This window comes from Daphnia magna, linkage group LG10 (genome assembly GCF_020631705.1).
Source record: "Daphnia magna isolate NIES linkage group LG10, ASM2063170v1.1, whole genome shotgun sequence".
NCBI lineage: Eukaryota > Metazoa > Arthropoda > Branchiopoda > Diplostraca > Daphniidae > Daphnia > Daphnia magna.
This window is the reverse complement of record NC_059191.1, coordinates 6,716,778-6,734,997: the sequence shown is the minus strand read 5'-3', so window position 1 is coordinate 6,734,997 and position 18,220 is coordinate 6,716,778. Positions and strand designations below refer to the sequence as shown.

The following is an 18,220-nucleotide window of genomic DNA, read 5'->3' as shown; positions in this document are numbered from 1 at the left end:
CTAAAGTGTGTTTATCTATACAAATCGGAAAGAGAAAAGAATTGTTGCCTTGCCTGCGGGGCCCTAATCATTCGTCTCGTCTTTCTAAAAAAAAAAAAAAAAAGAGAGAAAGGGATCACAGTCAATGATAAATCATTGGGATTAAAATCCAGAATAAAGCAGGAAAACAAAAATGTACATTCTCTTGTCACAACATTAACCCGCTATCTTGAGCATAAATTAAGACATAAGGTTAACGACCTGCTTCTTGTCTGCAAGGTTTCCCTTTGAGCCTTACCAAACTACCTTCACCTCCAAAACGCGAATAAATCAAAGCCAATGTAGGCGAAAACTGCGATGTAGTACTCATTGGGTGAACAATCGCAGCGTCCGGAACAGTCAGGTAGAACCTGTTTTATTAGAACGTGATCTCAATTATCATATCCCGAACCAAGTTCCCGTTTGTCTACCAAACATGTAATTATTCACCAGAATTCTATATGTCATCGCCCTTTATGATTACATGTTTGTTCCAACCTTCGTTTGTACAAGCCAGAAAACAGATTTGACAGTATACAACGGCCACTGTAAATAGGCTAGATGTGAGGCGAACTCGTGATTTTAATGCAAGTGGATACTTCCATTGGCGATCGTTGTGAAAGGGAAAGAAAACTAGGCTAATGCGTGCAAAACAAACACGGGTTTTGGGTTCCCTATGGGCGATCAAAGACGGACATTTTGGGTTGGATACGCGGAAATTGTATATTACCAAGATAACGCTCAATTTCGGCTACTATACAAGTGAAAATTGTTCGCTAGAGGAAATCATTTCACCCGGACAATTTCACTTTTTCTAAAGTCTTCGTCAGCCTAAACGCAGTCTCTTCGTGACACGCAACCCTCGGGACTTCATGGTCTTGTAGCTACATAAAGGGGCGCGAAAGATTTATCACATGTATCAGTTACTCAGCTGCTTCCTACTTCACAACAAGGCGACAACATGAAGGTAAATTTCAGTTAAAACGTTGCGCAGCATTTAAAAAAAAAGTACAATAATTATATCCTAATAAAAATGTATTTTTGAACGATCAAGTTCCTCATCATTGCAACATTATTTGCTGCTGTTTCAGCTAATTCTTACGACCCGACTTCAACACCCGCTTACCCAACTCCCTCTGCCAAAGCCAATGAAGCCCCTTCAACTTACCAGCCCGAAAGCTACGTAAGTACATTTAATTGAATACAAATAATTGTCTCGTGTTTAAATTAACAATAACTTCCTACTTAACGTTCTGGACGTTCAATTGATCCTTTCTGTCTTTTCTTTTTCTTTAGACGCCTAAACCGTACAACTTCTCTTGGCAACTGAACGACGCTGAATCCTACAACAATTTTGCCCACTCGGAGAGTAGTGATGGTAAAGTCATCTCCGGATCTTACCGCGTTGACCTTCCTGACGGTCGCACTCAAATAGTTACATACAAAGACGACAGCAATGGATACGTGGCTATCGTCAATTACGAGGGTGAAGCTAAGTACCCTAAATACAAACCCTCAGCATCTTACGCTGTTCCATCCTATAAATCTCCTGCTCCAGTCAACCAAGTACTTGCTGGATCATCCTATCAAAGTTCTACTACCCCATCTACTACCCAGTATAATACTCTAGCCACAGTAGCACACAAAGCTCCTGTCACTGTGGCCACTTTACCTTACACAACTCGATCGAAGAAGGAATACAAGCTACTCGCTACTCGTTCCTATCGTGCTCCGGTTGATGTTGCTTCCAAAGTTCCAGTCGCTGCAGCTGCTCCGACAGTTCCAGTATACAAATCGACTCCTGTTAGCAAAGCTCCTTCTCAGTATTAGTCAAATGACATTTTGTAAACTTGTTTGCGAGGTGGAATGATCAAGCCAATCAGCCACGATGTATTCGTTTTGTTAAGTGAATCAGAGAAATATACATGAAATTATTACACTTTTGAATTTCAATCGTTTCAGTTGTTCAGTTCCTTGTTGGAAATAAGGAAACGGCGCTTCTGCATTGAGAGGAAAACGGGAAATCGAATTGCATATTCATGAGATGACTAGCTGTATAAATGTAGACTATGCAAAATATCGTAACTAACATGACACTGGTTTTTCTAGTTTCACGTTTCTTTTAAATCATCACATGCTGTAATTAGCATTTTGCATATCACGCATTGCATGGTCGCATTTTTTACGTTTTCTAAAACAGGGACAGATACAATTTCCCTAGTAAGAATTCAATTCGTAGTATTTTCCATACATAACACAGTCCCAAATCAGACGATAACGGCAACAGGTTATGCCCTCTAATTATAGTCGTATATGCATATAAAGCACTGGACATGAAGTTCGTTACCTTTTCAAATGTCATGACAAGTGTATCTTATGTTCAAAATGTAAAATGAACAACTTGAATTGCTTCTGGAATGCTTCCCTTAAAAACCAAAGACTTTCTCAACTGCCTTAACCTCGACAAAAAGAAACCAACTCCAACACTCGTGTCAAACGAGACACGAATAATTGGTTGGGCAGTACAAAATAAGATGCACGCAACAGAATGGTATTCTTTTCGACCACACCACGAAAGGGAAATTTATTTAGACTACAATTTTGAAGGGAAATTGCAGATCAATATCTAGTAGACTGTGAGGAAGAAGCATTCAGGTGTAGACGGTGGAAAAAGTAGGCTGGTACACCCAATTCTTTTAATGTCCTGTTCACGAACCTTTTCGGAGAGAGGAGGTCCCTTCACTTGTACAGGTCTGCTATTGCAACATTTTGCGTATCCGCCCACCTCCAGAAACTGTGTGTAACTCTCTTTTCGAACTCTTTTTTCAGGCTTGCTATATAAATGCTGAAGTTGGCCGATTTCAAGTATCAGTTATCTAGCTGCTTCAAAACTACCAACAACTCCCCAACATGAAGGTAAAGTTAATATCACTATGCACTGGAAATCCAGTAAAACGGGAATTTAATGTAAACATTTGTTGGACACCGTTTAGTTCTTCATTCTCGCCGCCCTTATTGCCATCGCATCTGCCAACTCCGGATACCCGGCTCCATCTTACCCAGCCCCTGGTTACCCTGCTCCAGCGTACAAACCCGAATCTTACGTAAGTGTTTACTGCAACCGTCTACCATTCTTAGAATGCAGTGCAATTGTTCCAATTTCTTGTAACTAATGGGAATATTTTTCCCATTTCAATTAAAGCCACCACAGCCGTACAGCTTTGCTTGGGAAGTGAATGATGCCCCATCATACAACAACTACGCCCATTCCGAGAGCAGCGATGGCAAGGTGACTACCGGATCTTACCGTGTTGCCCTGCCCGATGGCCGCACTCAGATTGTAACCTACAAGGCTGACAGTTACGGATACGTCGCTGACGTCAAATACGAGGGACAGGCCAAATACCCTGAATACAAACCAGCTGCTGCTTATCCTGCCCCAGCTTACAAAGCTCCAGCATATCCTGCTCCGGCTTACCCAGCTCCTGCCTACAAGGCCCCAGCTAAATACTAAAAGACTAAATGAATTGCAATTCGATTTTCGATAGATGTATTACTTTTTATTCCCGTATGGTTGTAAATGATGAAATGAGTTATTTTTGGTTGAACGAAATAAAATGTGTATAAAATTTACATTTGATGGTGTTTCTTTTCAAGCAGAATAAAAGATGGATTTTCACATGAAATGTTATACCTCCGTTTTCCGTGGCTGTTTAGTGATAGCTAAATGAAAGTAAAGTTAATTGATGGCGTATGGTATACCGCACCCGCGAATGGTGTTAAACCAGAAGAACGTTGTTCCATTGATAGGTTGCTGGTGGAAACCACACAAGCCAACCTATCAATGAATAATCGATAGTTTAAGGTGTGTATTATGTTGATAGATATCTTAATCATTACGTCACTGAATTTCCATTATTCAGTGTTACAGTTCCCCGTAAGTTATGGAAAGGAAGAATGCTGCTATGTTTCAGAGAGAAAGGAAAGTAGAACGATACGCATTTATTCATGAGGTGGCAAGTTTGAATAACCTGTAAGATATCGGAGACGTTATGACACTGTTTCCTTTGTCGACGTTAACTAAAATCAGGACATACTCATTAACAACCTGCATACGAATTATTTATCATACAGCCGCGTGTTTTTAAGTTTGGTATGGATAAATACGCATAAGCATTAGCGCTATTGGTTGTCGTCTCCACATAGAAATATGGCCTTGCTTTACAAATTAAAAATTTATTCAGTTAATTTCAGCAGGGGGTTGTACTACCTAGTCTCCATTGTTTGTGAACGTACAACCCTTCACTAGTAGAATCTTGCGGTTGCAACATCTTACTCGTAACTATACCCACACCCTAGAAAGTGTGTGACTCTCTTTTTCAGACTCGGTATATAAATGCTGAAATTGGTCGGGTTTAAGGCATCAGTTATCCACCTGCTTCCAACCTCAAAGCAACTCACAACATGCAGGTAACCGTTGATACAAGAACATGTGGCTCTTTAAGAAAATGGAAAGTAACTAACAAAAAACTATAACGAAACAATTATTTGAATTACTTTTACTGCAGTTCCTTATCCTCGCCGCCGTCGTTGCCATCGCCTCTGCCAACACCGGATACCCGGCTCCATCTTATCCAGCCCCTGGTTACCCTGCTCCAGCGTACAAACCCGAATCTTACGTATGTGTTTACTGCAACCGTCTATAATTCAAATAATGCAGTGCAATTGTTTCAACTTCTTGTAACTAATGTGAATATTTTTGCCATTTCAATTAAAGCCACCACAGCCGTACAGCTTTGCTTGGGAAGTGAATGATGCCCCATCATACAACAACTACGCCCATTCCGAGAGCAGCGATGGCAAGGTGACTACCGGATCTTACCGTGTTGCCCTGCCCGATGGCCGCACTCAGATCGTTAACTACAAGGCTGACAGTTACGGATACGTCGCTGACGTCAAATACGAGGGACAGGCCAAATACCCTGAATACAAACCAACTGCCTCTTATCCTGCCCCAGCTTACAAAGCTCCATCTTATCCTGCTCCAGCTTACCCAGCTCCTGCCTACAAGGCACCCGCTAAATACTAGAAACTTTATAAATGTATCCTAACTGTACAAGTGTTGTAACCTCTACTTCGCAATGCAACTAAAAAATGAATCGTTGTCAATAAAAATATATTAAGTAAGAATCCTCAGATATCACATAACGCGATAGATTTGTACTTGAGAGACGTGAAATACTGTACCTCGCAAGAAAACAACGCGTAATACCTGCTGCTGCTATGCCAGACGCAAGATTTTCCGTTTAGAACTTTTGAAGATCAAAAAGTAACATAGGGATTACATAATCGAGAATGTAATGCTGTGCGCATTGTCCTCTACACCTCCGAACAGTGAGTATGCTAATGTAAGGCTATTAGTTTCCCATCCGAACGCGTTAATTGCTAGTAGAATTTTAGCCAAACAGTTGTCTAGGGACACAGCGACGAAAACATTAAGTTTCAATAAATCCGCATCCGGTTTACCTCTAGGATTTTCCCCGTACGTTTGGTTTATACCAAATACACGTACGTTTCGCTTAAAGCCTTTCCTTAAACAATCCATCGCCTCTTAATTTTCGTGTAACTGAGAAGCTGCAAATCAGCGGAATAGCTTCATGTCACCATGGATTGAAACAGGAATGCCGTACGGATATGTGTATTGAATAAATTATTACCCCGAAATTGATTATGTATACGTGACCGACAGTCCCGGTTATGCCAGATAGTTTAAATATATGACTCCTCCTTAGTATTCTTTTGGACTTTCTGTTCAACGAATTCGGGATATTTGGCTTCACCTTCGAATTTGACATCAGCGGTGTAACCGTCCTTATCAGCTTTGTAGGTGACGATCTGGGTGCGGCCATCGGGAAGGGCAACGCGATAAGTTCCGGTGACTACGTTTCCGTCGGCGTTCTCGGCGTGATAGAAATCGTTGAAAGTCTCATCATCCTTGACGTTGTATCCGAAACTGTATGGCTGTGGAACAACGACCTGGAAAGCAAAGATTATATACGTCCCTCATCAAAAATATTTACTTATTTTTCAGTTGCGAGATGAAATAAATTGTTCTTACGGGTTCAGCTTCAGCAACATCCTTAATGGTAACGACAGGTTCGTAAGCGGCCAACGCGACGGCGATCAAAATGGCAAAAACAAAAAGCTGGGTAGCAATCAGAAACAATAAAGAAATCGTAGTTTAATGTTATAGAGAGTTAAACTTCACTGGTCTACCATTTACTTACCTTCATGGTTGTTGTTCAGAGCGAGCGAGGGTTGACCTGTTGAGCTGCTGGTCGGTGACGGAACTGTTTTACTGTGGTAGACTCCATTGTTTATATATGTAAGGAAAGGGGCATCAAGAAGAAGGCACATGTATGCAAAATTGAAACAATTTTGGCGCAGTTATTGAAGAATTTATTTCTAGATGTCTTGGAAACCAACTTTCCCCGCGGTTTCAACAGTTTTTTGTGTGTATATCTCTTCTATGTTTACCTTGGCTATCCCTTTTCAGGTATGCGACGATTTTTCATTGTACCATCTTTCATCGAATGCCAAATGAAATCCCGATCTTTTTCTAGATGACGAAAGAGTTGACAGTGACAAGTGATGGCAAGCGACCATATTCAAAAAAACTTTTACTACACGATCTTGAATGTAATCGTTTGTTGGCGTTCTTCTTTTGGGTTCCCCGTCGTTCCTCGAACACGTGATTTCATTTCAACAGTTATTTCTGAGCACTTGTTAATCCCCGAAGAATTACGATAATTCGACTGTAAATAATCAAGAAATTCATGTTGATGAGCAACCACCTAATAGTCTCTCTTACTAATTGGTTTGTTATCGCCGTGTTTTAATACCTTTAATTCCGACATCATCAAATGTGAACATAGCAACAGCACATTTTGCTAGATCTTACTGATCTAAAAAGAAGTTCAAATGCCTCGGGGCACGCAGGCCATCTAGGACATCAACTTTCCTTTCTAAATGCATTTATCTTATTAGGTTGCGTTCAGTAAAGAGGTGAACAGAACCAGTTGATCTTCTATCTTCTCTAAAGTGTATATTCCAGTTGTTTTAAGACCGCGAGGAAGTTAATGTTTAGTTTTTTTCCAAAAAAAACTTTACGCGTTACACGTGCACGCCCATAGATCCAGCAGTATTAGTTAAAACTCGTAAGACGGACACGTAAAGCAATTAATAACCAGTCTATTTTATCTCTGTATTTATAAACAATCAGGAAAACACCAATAACAAGTCAATGGACATTAACAAAATGATTTATACTACAACAATCTCCGGAAACTCGTAAAGAATGAATAGCGAATCGCGAAGCCATCTTGGCATCACTCTGGTGCCCGGCACCAGAAACGTTGAAGAAGCTCTAAAAAATTTCCCTTTTTAAAAACGTCTTTTAAAGATTTATGTTTTTAAATCTTTATTTGGGTTTTCCTCCCTCGTCTTCTTTACTTTCTTGATTAGCCTTTTCGTTCGCCATTAACGACCTACCGATGAAAAAACGCCGATTGGGCAAGTGAAGGGTAGACGTCGACGATCGAAGACGAGTGGGTAAAATCTTGATCTGCGCTAATGTTTGAGATTTCCTTGGCGGCACTGGTGAAGGCCTAGAATACACCCTACCATTGATTGGTTTCCTCATTTCAACCGGTTTACCGATGACAACTAAAGGACGTCTAGAAGTCTGCTGGGCAGTACTTGTCGAATTAGACGATGGCTCGGCCGTGGTGGTTTTAGTTTCGTAAAAACGATTAGGTGTAGGGCGTGATTTAAAAATGTACTTGTATCCATCTGAAGCCACTGTTGTCGTCTCACTTGCCTCGTTAGGGGCAACGAAGATTGTCGTCACTTCTGGAACAACAGTCGTCGGACTTAAAGTGGCTGCATCTTCATCGCTCGACTCACGGCTGTCCAGTGGCACATTAGCCAAAGCGGCCGTATTAAAAAGCCATGTCGGTGAAGAAACTACTTCGGAGCTCTTGTCCGATTGACATGGCAGAGGATGATCGGGAATCTTTTTACCGTAGATGGTATTGCTAAGAGAAGTATTCCTTAACAGCTGGTCATCTGTTATCTTTTTACCGTAGATGGTATTGCTAAGAGAAGTATTCCTTAACAGCTGGTCATCTGTTTTACCGGTAGTCACAGACTGTAAAGATTCCCCGCCGTTGATATGGAATAATGTTCCGACTACGATTGATGTTGAATCAGGATCTGAGGTACTGTAGGACGGTGCGGTTTCATAAGGAGCTGTCACGGCTTCAACGTCATTTTGGTTAACCGCTGGAGTTTTGTACCTGGTCCACGCAATGTCGGGTAAATCTGTAGCTTCGTCTTGATCGTTCGAATCGGTTACTGGATTGATGACTTCTGCTGATACATCTTCTGCGGATTGAGCCTTAACAGTGGTGACTACTGGAGCTTCGTACCAAGGAAGTTCAGGTTTCTCCTGGTAGGCAGGTTCGGTAACAGGAGCGTCAGTCACTTCAGATGAAACGTCTTCTGCTGATTGAGTTTTGGGAGTCGATTCAGCATCGTACGAAACCGTTTGGATTTCCTCTTGGTAGTATGTCGATTGGGTAACTGGGGCATAAGCTAGCTCAGAAGAGACTTCTTCTGAAGGTTTAGCTTTAGTAGTAACTGTTTCAGCTTCATAGGTTACTTCTAGATACGCAAGCTCTGTCACTGGAAGGCTGGTGACCTCAGATGAAACATCTTCTGCGGATTGGGCTTTTGTAAGAGCGTCTCCGGAAGGTGTATTGGGCACGGGAGATACAACAGGTAAAGAAATTTCTTCCTGTGAAACATCTGGAACTTCAGTTTGACTCTGGGCTTCGTTTGGAATACGATCATCGTTGCTGGCGAAAGGTTCGGCTTCGTTTTGGGCAGCTGCAATTTCTTTTTGATACTCTGCTGAAAGACCAGCTTCCTCGATGTAAGCGTAAGTGCTCGTAACGTAAGGATTCTGGTCTTGAACGGAACTTGTCGGCTTCGGGGTAGTTACGTAATCATTACCAGGGATATCTACGGATGCAGTGTAAATTCTTTGAGTCGCATAAAAGCTAGTTTTCTCCATGGGATCCTGAGCCAAGACAGGCATTTGGATGATCGATACTGGCTCTGTGACACTTGAAATTTCAGTCACTGGAACAGTGTCAACCGTTGGAGGTGAATAAACGTTAAGAGCATTAACGACTTGAACAGGTTGATCACGTGAAATCTTTTCAGCCACAATACGTACGCTGTAATTCGGTTCTGTACTTTTAACGGGCACGTAGTCTTCCTTAACGAGGTCCACATTCTCAACATCTTGTTCAGCTACTTGAACATTGGCGGTGCTTGCAAGTTGAGATGCCAGAAGCTTCTCTGTTGCTTGTGCATAGAATAGTGGTTCGGTAATGTAGGGTAGCTCTGTTTGAATTTCTTCTTGGGGCAAGACGATGTTAGTTGATGGCTGAGTGAGGTCACTTCCAGAAGAATCATTTTCCTGGGGGACAGGCTTTTTGTAGAACAGACTGGCGTGAAATGTGGGGCCCTCTGTTGGATATTCAATGGCTGGCTGAGCGTTGATTGCTTTATCAGTTGCATTTGTTTCATAATTTTCAGCACTTGTTTCTTTTGTACTTTCAGGCTGTTTTTGAGAGACCTCTTTGATGGTATTCGATACCGATGGCGTAGAACTACTGTCGTATTTACCTGTTACAGGATTTGGTTGAGTTTGCAGGTTACTTTTCTGAACAGCGATTGCGAATTTCGTGAAAGCTTTGATCTTCTCGCCAAATCCGGCAATGGGTAATTCGACTTCTTCTGATTCTTCCTTGGGTCTAAATATTTTCGGCACCGCAGGCCTCGGCGGGTAGTAAGGAATTTGATAAGCAGGTACTGCTGGTTGAATCGTGACTGCAGATGTTACTATACTAGGCCCTTCATCGCTATTATCTTCATCGACGAGTGCTGCTGCCGGTGCTGAATTATTCCCCTCCGTTTTCACAGCTGGTTCTTGTGGATTCAGCTGATTTGCGAAATAATTCGTTTTAGAAACAGATATTTCTGTAGTTTCATTGCTTTCATCAGCTTCGTCTTCTTCCGTTTTAACCAACTTTTGTGGATTGATGCTGGATTGGCCATATTGTGATACCTCTTTTTGTTCCACCGTTTCCTTGGCAACGTCCGACTTCTCTTCATTTGTACCGACGTAGTACAAGCTCTTTGAAGGCTGAGAATCTCCGTAATTCGTATTGGTTACTGGTGTTGCTTCCCTTTCAGCTTCTTCCGAATTGTTTTCTCCATTTTGTTCTTTCTCTTGTGCACCGGTCTCGGTAATAGGTTGGTCACGAACGAGCTCTTTGCTTTCTCCATTGGTTTGATTGACATCCTGTACAGCAATGCTGGGTCCTTGCTCGTAATAAACAGATGATCCAGATTTCGGTTTCTCATACTGAAGTGACACTTGGCTAACCAGTTCGACCACACCCGTTTCGATATTATCATCGGATGTCTCTCTACTAGATATGACCGAATTTTGTTGAGTCTGGCCTTCGTATTTGGTTAGCTTTCCTTGTACTGAAATTTCAGTGACCCGGTCCACAGTAGTAATCTCACTACTTTCTTTATTTTCTGCCCCATCTTTGTTGACGTTATAAGCCAGACTGGACCTGCTACTTTCTTCGATTTCTGCTCCGTTCGAATACGTCGTACTCTTTTGATTGAATTGATTAATTCCATCGCTTTTGTCACCAGCATCTTGTATGGATTCCGCGCTGCTGTCTTGTGTCGTGCCATAACTGTTACCTGTTTTGGGAATCTTCCAAACCGCTTTGGAAGTGTGGTTAGCTGGTATTGGATAGAAAGGCGGATTCGGACTTTCCAAACTATTTTGATCCTCTTTGTTATTGTAAGATTTCGGAATACTTTCTTGGGTAGTCGATCCAGATTCTTCGTTTTCTGCAGATTCTTTACCAATGCCTTGATTTGCTGCAGACTTTTGACCTAGTGCATTGGCGTCTGATTGTTTGTCTGACCATTGAACGGATGGTTCCGATGCTTTGGATTCAACGACCGCGTTCGGTTCAATCGGGCTGGATGAAATAGTTTCAGGAGCAATAGAAGCTGTGTACGCTTGAGTTGCGGATGGCACTATGCTAGTAACAATTCCTGAACTGGCCGTCTGCGTGGAATACCCGGCCAATAATGGGGTAGAATATACCAAGTAAACTGAAGACTGCGCTGGATTTTGGTATGCCGGAGCTGGATACGCTTGTTGTTGGTAAGCCGGAGCTGGATAAACAGGCGCTGGATATGCTGGAGCTTGATAGGCTGGATACGCAGGAGCATGATAAGTGGGTTGGTAAACAGCGGGAGCGGGATTGTGAGGACGGTAGTTTTGGGCGTGGTAGGTAGTTTCTGGCCGGAAGGGTTTAAGGACGTAAGAAGGTTCAATGATGTACGATTGGCCATTAAACGGTGACTCGGGTTTGTATGCTGGAGGTTGGTAATGCACCACTGGTGGGGCAGGATCAGTTTTAATGGCCGTTACCAAATATTGCTCAGAATATTGATTAGCTCCGTGCTGCTGTTGGGCCGGATGATATCCAGCGGGATTGTTGTAGCTTTGCTGCGAACCATAATGCGGCTGAGGTTGCGTCTAAGTCATGCAACCAAGTACGGAATTAACGATAAGAAAACATGAAATTTATAAAACGATAAAAACGACTTACATAATGGTAGTTGATTGGTTGTGAATGCGAGTACTGAACTGGATTGGAATTGTAAATATTACCGCCCTCGGATGACGCTTGGCCAGCCAGCAAAAAGTACAAACGGCGATGGATAAAATGACGATCTAACAGAAGAATAAATCCATCGGAAACGGTGAGTCGTCGTACGACATGATGATTGTAACCTGTGGTTGTCTTACCTTCATTTTATTTTGGGCAATCATCACCAACGGAGATGACACTTTGCAGGACACACACTCAACTGTTGCATTTCCAACGCATGACTGCTTGCTTTTATACACTTGCACATGTCTTAGCCTTGCCAGCTTTGCATTCACGCTCTTCGAAGACTATGGAATGAGAGCAATTAAATCGAGACTTGATCAACTGGTTTTCGGTCGTCTTCTTGTTGTTTTTGTTTTTTTCCGTTTGGGATACCTGTGGAGAAAAGAGGATTTGTGTATTTTAGCTGCTGGTCTGGTCGTTGTCACTTGAACCAGTTACTTTCTCCATACTTTCACCGCTCTTCGTTCCAAAAAGGTCATTCAAGTGATACACCTATGTGGATCATTCCATGGATTTTTCATCGTGTGGTTTTTTTTTTTTTTTTTTACCAGAACATTTTTACACAACAAAGCTTAAACAATTTCCCTACCTAAATGGAATAAATAAAATTCCTCACCTCTGAGTGTTGGTGGCACCAAAGGGGGGGGCTCCTCATCAACACCGATGAGAAAATAAACGCATATTTTGTTAGGTGAGGTAAGAAAGAAAAAAAAAGAAAAAAAAGAGGGATAGGAAAATCTAAATCTCCCGTACCACAATTAGTTTGCATGGAAAGACAAATACAAATTTGCATTTTATTTTCAGCTTTTATTTTTCCTTCCCCTGCCTCCCTCTTTGAACTTTTGTGTATGTCCTTGAATCGCTTTGCATTTGGTTTGACATACTAATTCTTTGAATATTATGCATAAATTTTGCCCCCTTCCTCCCTTTGGTTTTCTACAACCTTGGCGATTTTTCTGTTTCTTACCCTTCCCCCTTTGAGAAGAACCGTAAGGACGTGATGAGTTTTCATGGCGTCTTGATGGTGTACCCACAATTATTCAATTCATTGCGAGGACATGCGCATGAAAATTAATTTTGACGTTTGTAAAAACAAATGGGACGGCTCAACTGTTCGATTTGTAAATGATGGTTTTGCAATTTTATGCCGACTGTAAAATTTACAAGTTATGTAGACAGTATAGGGTCTATAAGACTTTCTCCAGTGATTGAATGAAAATAAGATTATAAACAGTGGAGACACTGCGACAGTCAATCGCTTTCCCCAACTCCCGTTCTAATTAAGCGGTCAATGACGCAAAGAAATGTCGCAAAGAACATTGCAAAAGAAAAACAAGACCTCACGAACAGTGAGGTGAATTCAAAGTGAAAACTGGGGATGATGGTAGCAGATGGTTTCTCTTTTTCTGCAGAACCAACCTGTTCCCCAATCGTGTTTTCTATTTATTGCATAGATATCGAATTAATTTTCATGTAAAACTAGTTGTTGAACAAATAAAATATGTTATTGAATTTCAAACGAATTTGGGATTGTTGATTCTCCGGCATGCGAAGAACGCACAGCTCAAGAGGTCGCAAAAGAAGGGCCTGATCGACGGAGTCATCCTGGGAAGGCCCCAACGGTCAGACGTGAGTGTCTCATCCGATTGGAAGTACCACTCTTGCTAACACCGTATTCGATTAGTTTAAAGCTTTTAATCTGATGGTTTAATGGTTTGACAAAAAAACTCTAAACATATTCTACCAGTCATGCGCAGGGTATTTTGAATTAATTTTTAAATTTCTCATCCAAGTGAAATAAAGAAGGTGAAACTGGTAAAACTAGAGTACAATCAGCTTTCTCATAGTCCTTGTTGGACTTTGCATCCTTGGTGTTCTAGTAGAAACTACGAAATTACTGAGGATTGATTTTACCGGTAATTTGTACCTTTTAAACCAGTATTATGTCTCACGTTTAACGAAGTCTCTTCTTTCTTATAGACCGACAGAATGGCGTTGATTACAGCAGCAATAGTTTTTACATCCGCTACACTGCTGCATCAAGTAAAAACAGGAATTCTATTTGGACGTTTCTTTCCTTGCCCTTCATGATATATTGCAATTTCATGCATTAAGTGGACTGCAAAAATAAAAAAACAGGTATTTCTAGGAGAAAGTATGTTGACATCTTGGGCGGTTTCACGAATCCCATTCCCATGTTTTCGCATGTACAAATAATCAATGGCAAATGTGACAGAAAGCGGACTTGCGAATCTGCTCATCCACCCTTTTCTCTTCACTATTCCCTATTTTCTGCATAAAATTTACATCGATCCGTAATCGGAACGTATATACCCAGTAGTAAATACTTTCACCAAACTAGACCAGACAGAGATACGGTCTCCCGACTTTCACAGACTAATGGTGCTTTATCTTAAATCAAGCAAAATATAATTTCAATTTCAATGGGAACGCTGTTTATTTGCCATAAAAGGTTGTTCTCTTAATTTCATGCCAAAATAGCTTCGTTAAGACCGAGCTCTCTCCAGGCCATGCCAATCTACTAGCTACAGCGTATCATTTTACCTCAATGTTTTGGTTTGATGTTTTTTTTATGCATTCTAAATTAGCATAAAATAGGAAGAAATGCATAATTTAAATTGTAATTTTTAGGGGCTGTGTAAGTGTGTATTTATGATGCGCAACGAATGACATATAGGTTTCCAGAACTTAAAAGTAAATTTTTTTTGCAAGCTCACAGACAAAACGATAAAAACACAAAAGTCCTCATTAAATATGTTTTTCATTTAAAAAAATTTAATATTTCATATCTACCAGATAAATAATAATAGCTAATTTAAAAAAAATTAGTATTTTTTTTGGACATATTCTGGGTACTGTGCTACTCCCTCGTATTTAACAACAGCTGTGTATCCGTTCTCGTCAGCTCTGTAGGTAACGATCTGAGTCCGGCCGTCAGGAAGTTCCACGCGATAAGAGCCGGTTGTTACCTTTCCATCCGTCTTCTCAGTGTGAAGGTAATCGTTGTAGGTTTCATCATCTTGAACAATGTACGAAAAGGTGTATGGTTGCGGAACCTGTTAAATAGCGAAATAACACCGTGAATTGAAGAACAAATTCCCATCGTCGAAATGGATTGAGAACCGAATTTACATATGCGACTTGGACAGGAGCCTGGTATGCGGGCACTTCCTGGACGTAAGTCTTGGCCGGCATGGCGGACACAGTAGCCAACAGAGCAAGAAGGAGAACGAGGAACTGTGAACATTGAAAAGAATTAATTTCATTGAACAACAATAAATTAAAACAAAACAAAACACGAATTGGTTTACCTTCATGATGAAGAGAGTGTGAGCTGTTTAAGACAAACAATTTTGAACTGACATATTTTTGTCAACCGTTGAATACTGTTATATACCAGGTGTGGGGGCTGGGGTGACAGAAGGTGAGATTTCTGGGTGGTGTGTTTGTTTGGTTTTTACGGCACGAGATTGAGTGAAAGTGAGTTGATGACAACAAAGTCTAGCGTAATGGAACAGGAAAATGGCTAGACATTATAACATTATATTGAACCAAATAGCCCGATATCGATATGCATATCTGCTGCTGTTAAAATCCAGTTGTGGCGAAAGCAGGCAGTTTTTTTCCGAATAATTATGCAAACAAGAATAAGATAAGAGAAAGGAGAGTTTTGTAGTATTAGAACTTTTTCCATCGTTGTTTGTTGTGGACATGTGATTTAGGATTACACTTCGCTCAGTTCTTCGAGTTTCAGAAAAAACGAAAACGTGTTTGCACAGGGTACTACCCTGTTTCTAAAAGCGTTCGTGCGGGTATAACGGTGTATCTAACACAATTTTTTCTAGGTTTCTTTTCAAACAGCAACACACTGATGGCTAGAATGAAAAGCACACAAAACAAGGTGAAACGTTAATTAAACTATTTAAGGTAAGCTCAAGCTAAAAGCTCAAACATTGTTTTTTGCTGTTTGATTATATGTAAATTACATTCGTACTATTTCTGATACAATATTATATCATTAGCCGTACACAATAAAAATAGATAGACCTAACTAAACGAGACACGAAATTTGAGTTTTTGTACATTTTTATTACATTTTTGTCAACGAATATGTTTTCATTCACAATGTTAATTGAGTCAGGGTACAGTTTGGAACAAATATGAGAACGACAGGTGCCTAGTAATTCTGGGTTTTTGCAACTGGAGCCCGGTAAGAAGCAGCTGGAGCCTCAGGCTCCTTGTATTCAGGATACTGAGCTTCGCCTTCGTATTTAACATCGGCAGTGTATCCACCATCATCGGCCCTGTACGAAACGATTTGTGTGCGTCCGTCTGGGAGCTCGACACGGTAAGAACCGGTGGTCACCTTGGCGTCGCTGCTCTCCGAGTGGACAAAATCAGCGTAGGAATCCTTATCTTTGACGTCATAACCAAAGCTGTAAGGTCTTGGCGGCTGGCAAATCAAAACCAAAAGCAAACATTCATTTGCCGGTTTGTCTTACAATAAACAGCGTGCCAGAACTTACGTATGTTACAACCGGGTCTTCGTATGTTTTGCCAGTTTTGTAGGCGTTGTCAGCAGCTGCGAAGGCGATCAGAGCAACTAAGATGATGAGCTATAAAATATTTTTAAAACATTGTTTGAAACTTGGGATGTTTGATGCGCTCGTGAGGAAAATTTCACTAAAAGAAAATCACTAATGTTTATTTTTCTTACCTTCATGGTGGATTTAGTGAGCGCTGGTTGAGTAACAATGGTCCGATACTTGCTGGCGCTTGTTGGCAAGTGAACCAATGCGTTTTATACCAAGCAAACACCAGCGTCTTACCAACAGGGCGCATTCTATGATGAATGACAGCTCAGCTTGGCGAAAGTCTGTCTGACAAGGGGTCAATTTGCTAGTGAAATGCGAAAATACCAGATCCAGAAGAGTTTCACGTTTTTTTGTTTTATTTAAGATTTCACTTACGCATTTAAAAGAAGGAAGGCTTTCCTCGGGGCATTGTTCGAAACAGGATTTCAGGATAACGCCCTTCCTCATTTTCTGCTTTCATGCAAATGCCAGTCCGTTGTGCTTTTGTTTTTCTAACCTGCTGTGATTTCCCAGAAAAGTCTTCAGGGATGACAATTTTTTTATGGATTCACTGATAACTGCCTCAGACGCGCGCCTTCCAGTTTACAGCAACGCCAACCAAAAAAATTTGGAAACCCTTTGCACAATGACGTGTATTTACAATCAGCTATTATAATTTATATTAGTAAGTTGGATGATATTTCCAGAACATTTCGCTTTTTTAAATTACATAAACATCCAAAATTACTTAAAAAAATAATAATAATTGGTCGTCTAATGGTGTCACAGACTAATTCAAACATCTTTAATATTCAGCTGTGGTGGTGTAGGCTGGAGTAGTGTAGGTAGGGGCGGGGTAAGAGGCAGCTTTGTATTCGGCGTATTTGGCTTCTCCTTCGAATTTGACATCAGCAGTGTACCCGTTCTCATCAGCCTTGTAGGTCACGATTTGGGTGCGGCCGTCAGGGAGAGCAACGCGGTAGGAGCCGGTAACTACCTTGCCGTCAGCTTTCTCGGCATGGTCGAAATCGTTATAGGATTCCTTATCCTGGACTTCGTAACCAAAGCTGTAGGGCTGAGGTGCCTGAAGAAAATAGCAATAATTCAATTGAAGTTTCATTTGATGGGCCTCGTGGCAAATGATTTCTCACGTATGTCACGGGGGCCTCGTATTTAGGAGCGTATTCCGCAGCCTTGTACGAATCAGCGGCAGCAACAGCGAAGACAGCAACAAGGATGAGCAACTATACAAATGTAAATTAGAATTGAAACAGGTCAACGTTTGTCATATTGAGAGCTTCAAATTGATGATGAACAGCTTTGGGGTTTACCTTGTTCATGTTGGAATTGGTTGGGTGTTGGCGAAGGCAGTTGTGGAACTGATGTCACTTACAGTACAATCCTCATTTGATATACCCGAAGTGATCGGAGAATGTAATTTTACGGCAGGTGTTTTATCCAATTGCGGTTATGACTTCAGTGAAAGTGAATACGAAAGAAAGGTATCACTATAGGGCGAATGAAGAACACGATCGTATAGAATCGTCTTTTTGTTGTTCTTGTTCCCTATATATAAATTTCAACGTTGTTTCGAGGGCTAACTGTAACGTACCGAGTATGCAGCAAACTTGCATCATTTACCTGCAAGGTCTAGTGGCTTTCTTTACATTGTTTGTAGACTGTTTTGCCTTGATGCCATTTTGAAAAGTTTTCAACGTTTTATGTAGCAAACAGAACTATCTTTTATGTGATAGCAAACACACA

The 18,220-nt window shown here is 41.1% G+C and overlaps 8 protein-coding genes across 8 annotated transcripts; 3 read left to right on the top strand and 5 right to left on the bottom strand.

Moving 5' to 3' along the window:
* Positions 1–834: 834 nt before the first annotated feature.
* On the top strand, positions 835–1,965 carry LOC116931584 (cuticle protein 8). Its single transcript, XM_032939180.2, has 3 exons — positions 835–985; positions 1,073–1,201; positions 1,315–1,965. Exons 1-3 carry the CDS (start codon positions 980–982, stop codon positions 1,846–1,848), a joined length of 669 nt encoding a protein of 222 aa, XP_032795071.2. The 5' UTR covers positions 835–979; the 3' UTR covers positions 1,849–1,965.
* Positions 1,966–2,841: 876 nt separating this feature from the next.
* LOC123476984 (pro-resilin-like) lies at positions 2,842–3,651 on the top strand. Its single transcript, XM_045180073.1, has 3 exons — positions 2,842–2,934; positions 3,012–3,122; positions 3,221–3,651. The coding sequence occupies exons 1-3, from the start codon at positions 2,929–2,931 to the stop codon at positions 3,530–3,532; spliced, it is 429 nt and encodes a 142-aa protein (XP_045036008.1). The 5' UTR covers positions 2,842–2,928; the 3' UTR covers positions 3,533–3,651.
* Positions 3,652–4,341: 690 nt separating this feature from the next.
* LOC123476983 (pro-resilin-like) lies at positions 4,342–5,208 on the top strand. The gene is made up of 3 exons (XM_045180072.1): positions 4,342–4,488; positions 4,587–4,697; positions 4,796–5,208. The coding sequence occupies exons 1-3, from the start codon at positions 4,483–4,485 to the stop codon at positions 5,105–5,107; spliced, it is 429 nt and encodes a 142-aa protein (XP_045036007.1). The 5' UTR covers positions 4,342–4,482; the 3' UTR covers positions 5,108–5,208.
* Positions 5,209–5,700: 492 nt separating this feature from the next.
* On the bottom strand, positions 5,701–6,426 carry LOC116931606 (pro-resilin). Its single transcript, XM_032939204.2, has 3 exons — positions 6,306–6,426; positions 6,137–6,223; positions 5,701–6,054 (listed from the first exon to the last, which is right to left on the bottom strand). The coding sequence occupies exons 1-3, from the start codon at positions 6,309–6,311 to the stop codon at positions 5,788–5,790; spliced, it is 360 nt and encodes a 119-aa protein (XP_032795095.2). The 5' UTR covers positions 6,312–6,426; the 3' UTR covers positions 5,701–5,787.
* Positions 6,427–7,268: 842 nt separating this feature from the next.
* On the bottom strand, positions 7,269–12,105 carry LOC123477135 (proteoglycan 4-like). Its single transcript, XM_045180553.1, has 3 exons — positions 12,054–12,105; positions 11,796–11,995; positions 7,269–11,722 (listed from the first exon to the last, which is right to left on the bottom strand). Exons 1-3 carry the CDS (start codon positions 12,103–12,105, stop codon positions 7,499–7,501), a joined length of 4,476 nt encoding a protein of 1,491 aa, XP_045036488.1. The 3' UTR covers positions 7,269–7,498.
* A 2,401-nt stretch (positions 12,106–14,506) lies between these two features.
* LOC116931605 (pro-resilin) lies at positions 14,507–15,327 on the bottom strand. The gene is made up of 3 exons (XM_032939202.2): positions 15,194–15,327; positions 15,015–15,119; positions 14,507–14,938 (listed from the first exon to the last, which is right to left on the bottom strand). The coding sequence occupies exons 1-3, from the start codon at positions 15,197–15,199 to the stop codon at positions 14,708–14,710; spliced, it is 342 nt and encodes a 113-aa protein (XP_032795093.1). The 5' UTR covers positions 15,200–15,327; the 3' UTR covers positions 14,507–14,707.
* Positions 15,328–15,950: 623 nt separating this feature from the next.
* Positions 15,951–16,752, bottom strand: LOC116931601 (pro-resilin). The gene is made up of 3 exons (XM_032939198.2): positions 16,600–16,752; positions 16,409–16,498; positions 15,951–16,335 (listed from the first exon to the last, which is right to left on the bottom strand). Exons 1-3 carry the CDS (start codon positions 16,603–16,605, stop codon positions 16,060–16,062), a joined length of 372 nt encoding a protein of 123 aa, XP_032795089.2. The 5' UTR covers positions 16,606–16,752; the 3' UTR covers positions 15,951–16,059.
* Positions 16,753–17,091: 339 nt separating this feature from the next.
* Positions 17,092–17,917, bottom strand: LOC123476989 (pro-resilin-like). Its single transcript, XM_045180077.1, has 3 exons — positions 17,788–17,917; positions 17,608–17,700; positions 17,092–17,540 (listed from the first exon to the last, which is right to left on the bottom strand). The coding sequence occupies exons 1-3, from the start codon at positions 17,794–17,796 to the stop codon at positions 17,262–17,264; spliced, it is 381 nt and encodes a 126-aa protein (XP_045036012.1). The 5' UTR covers positions 17,797–17,917; the 3' UTR covers positions 17,092–17,261.
* Between the last annotated feature and the right edge of the window lie 303 nt (positions 17,918–18,220).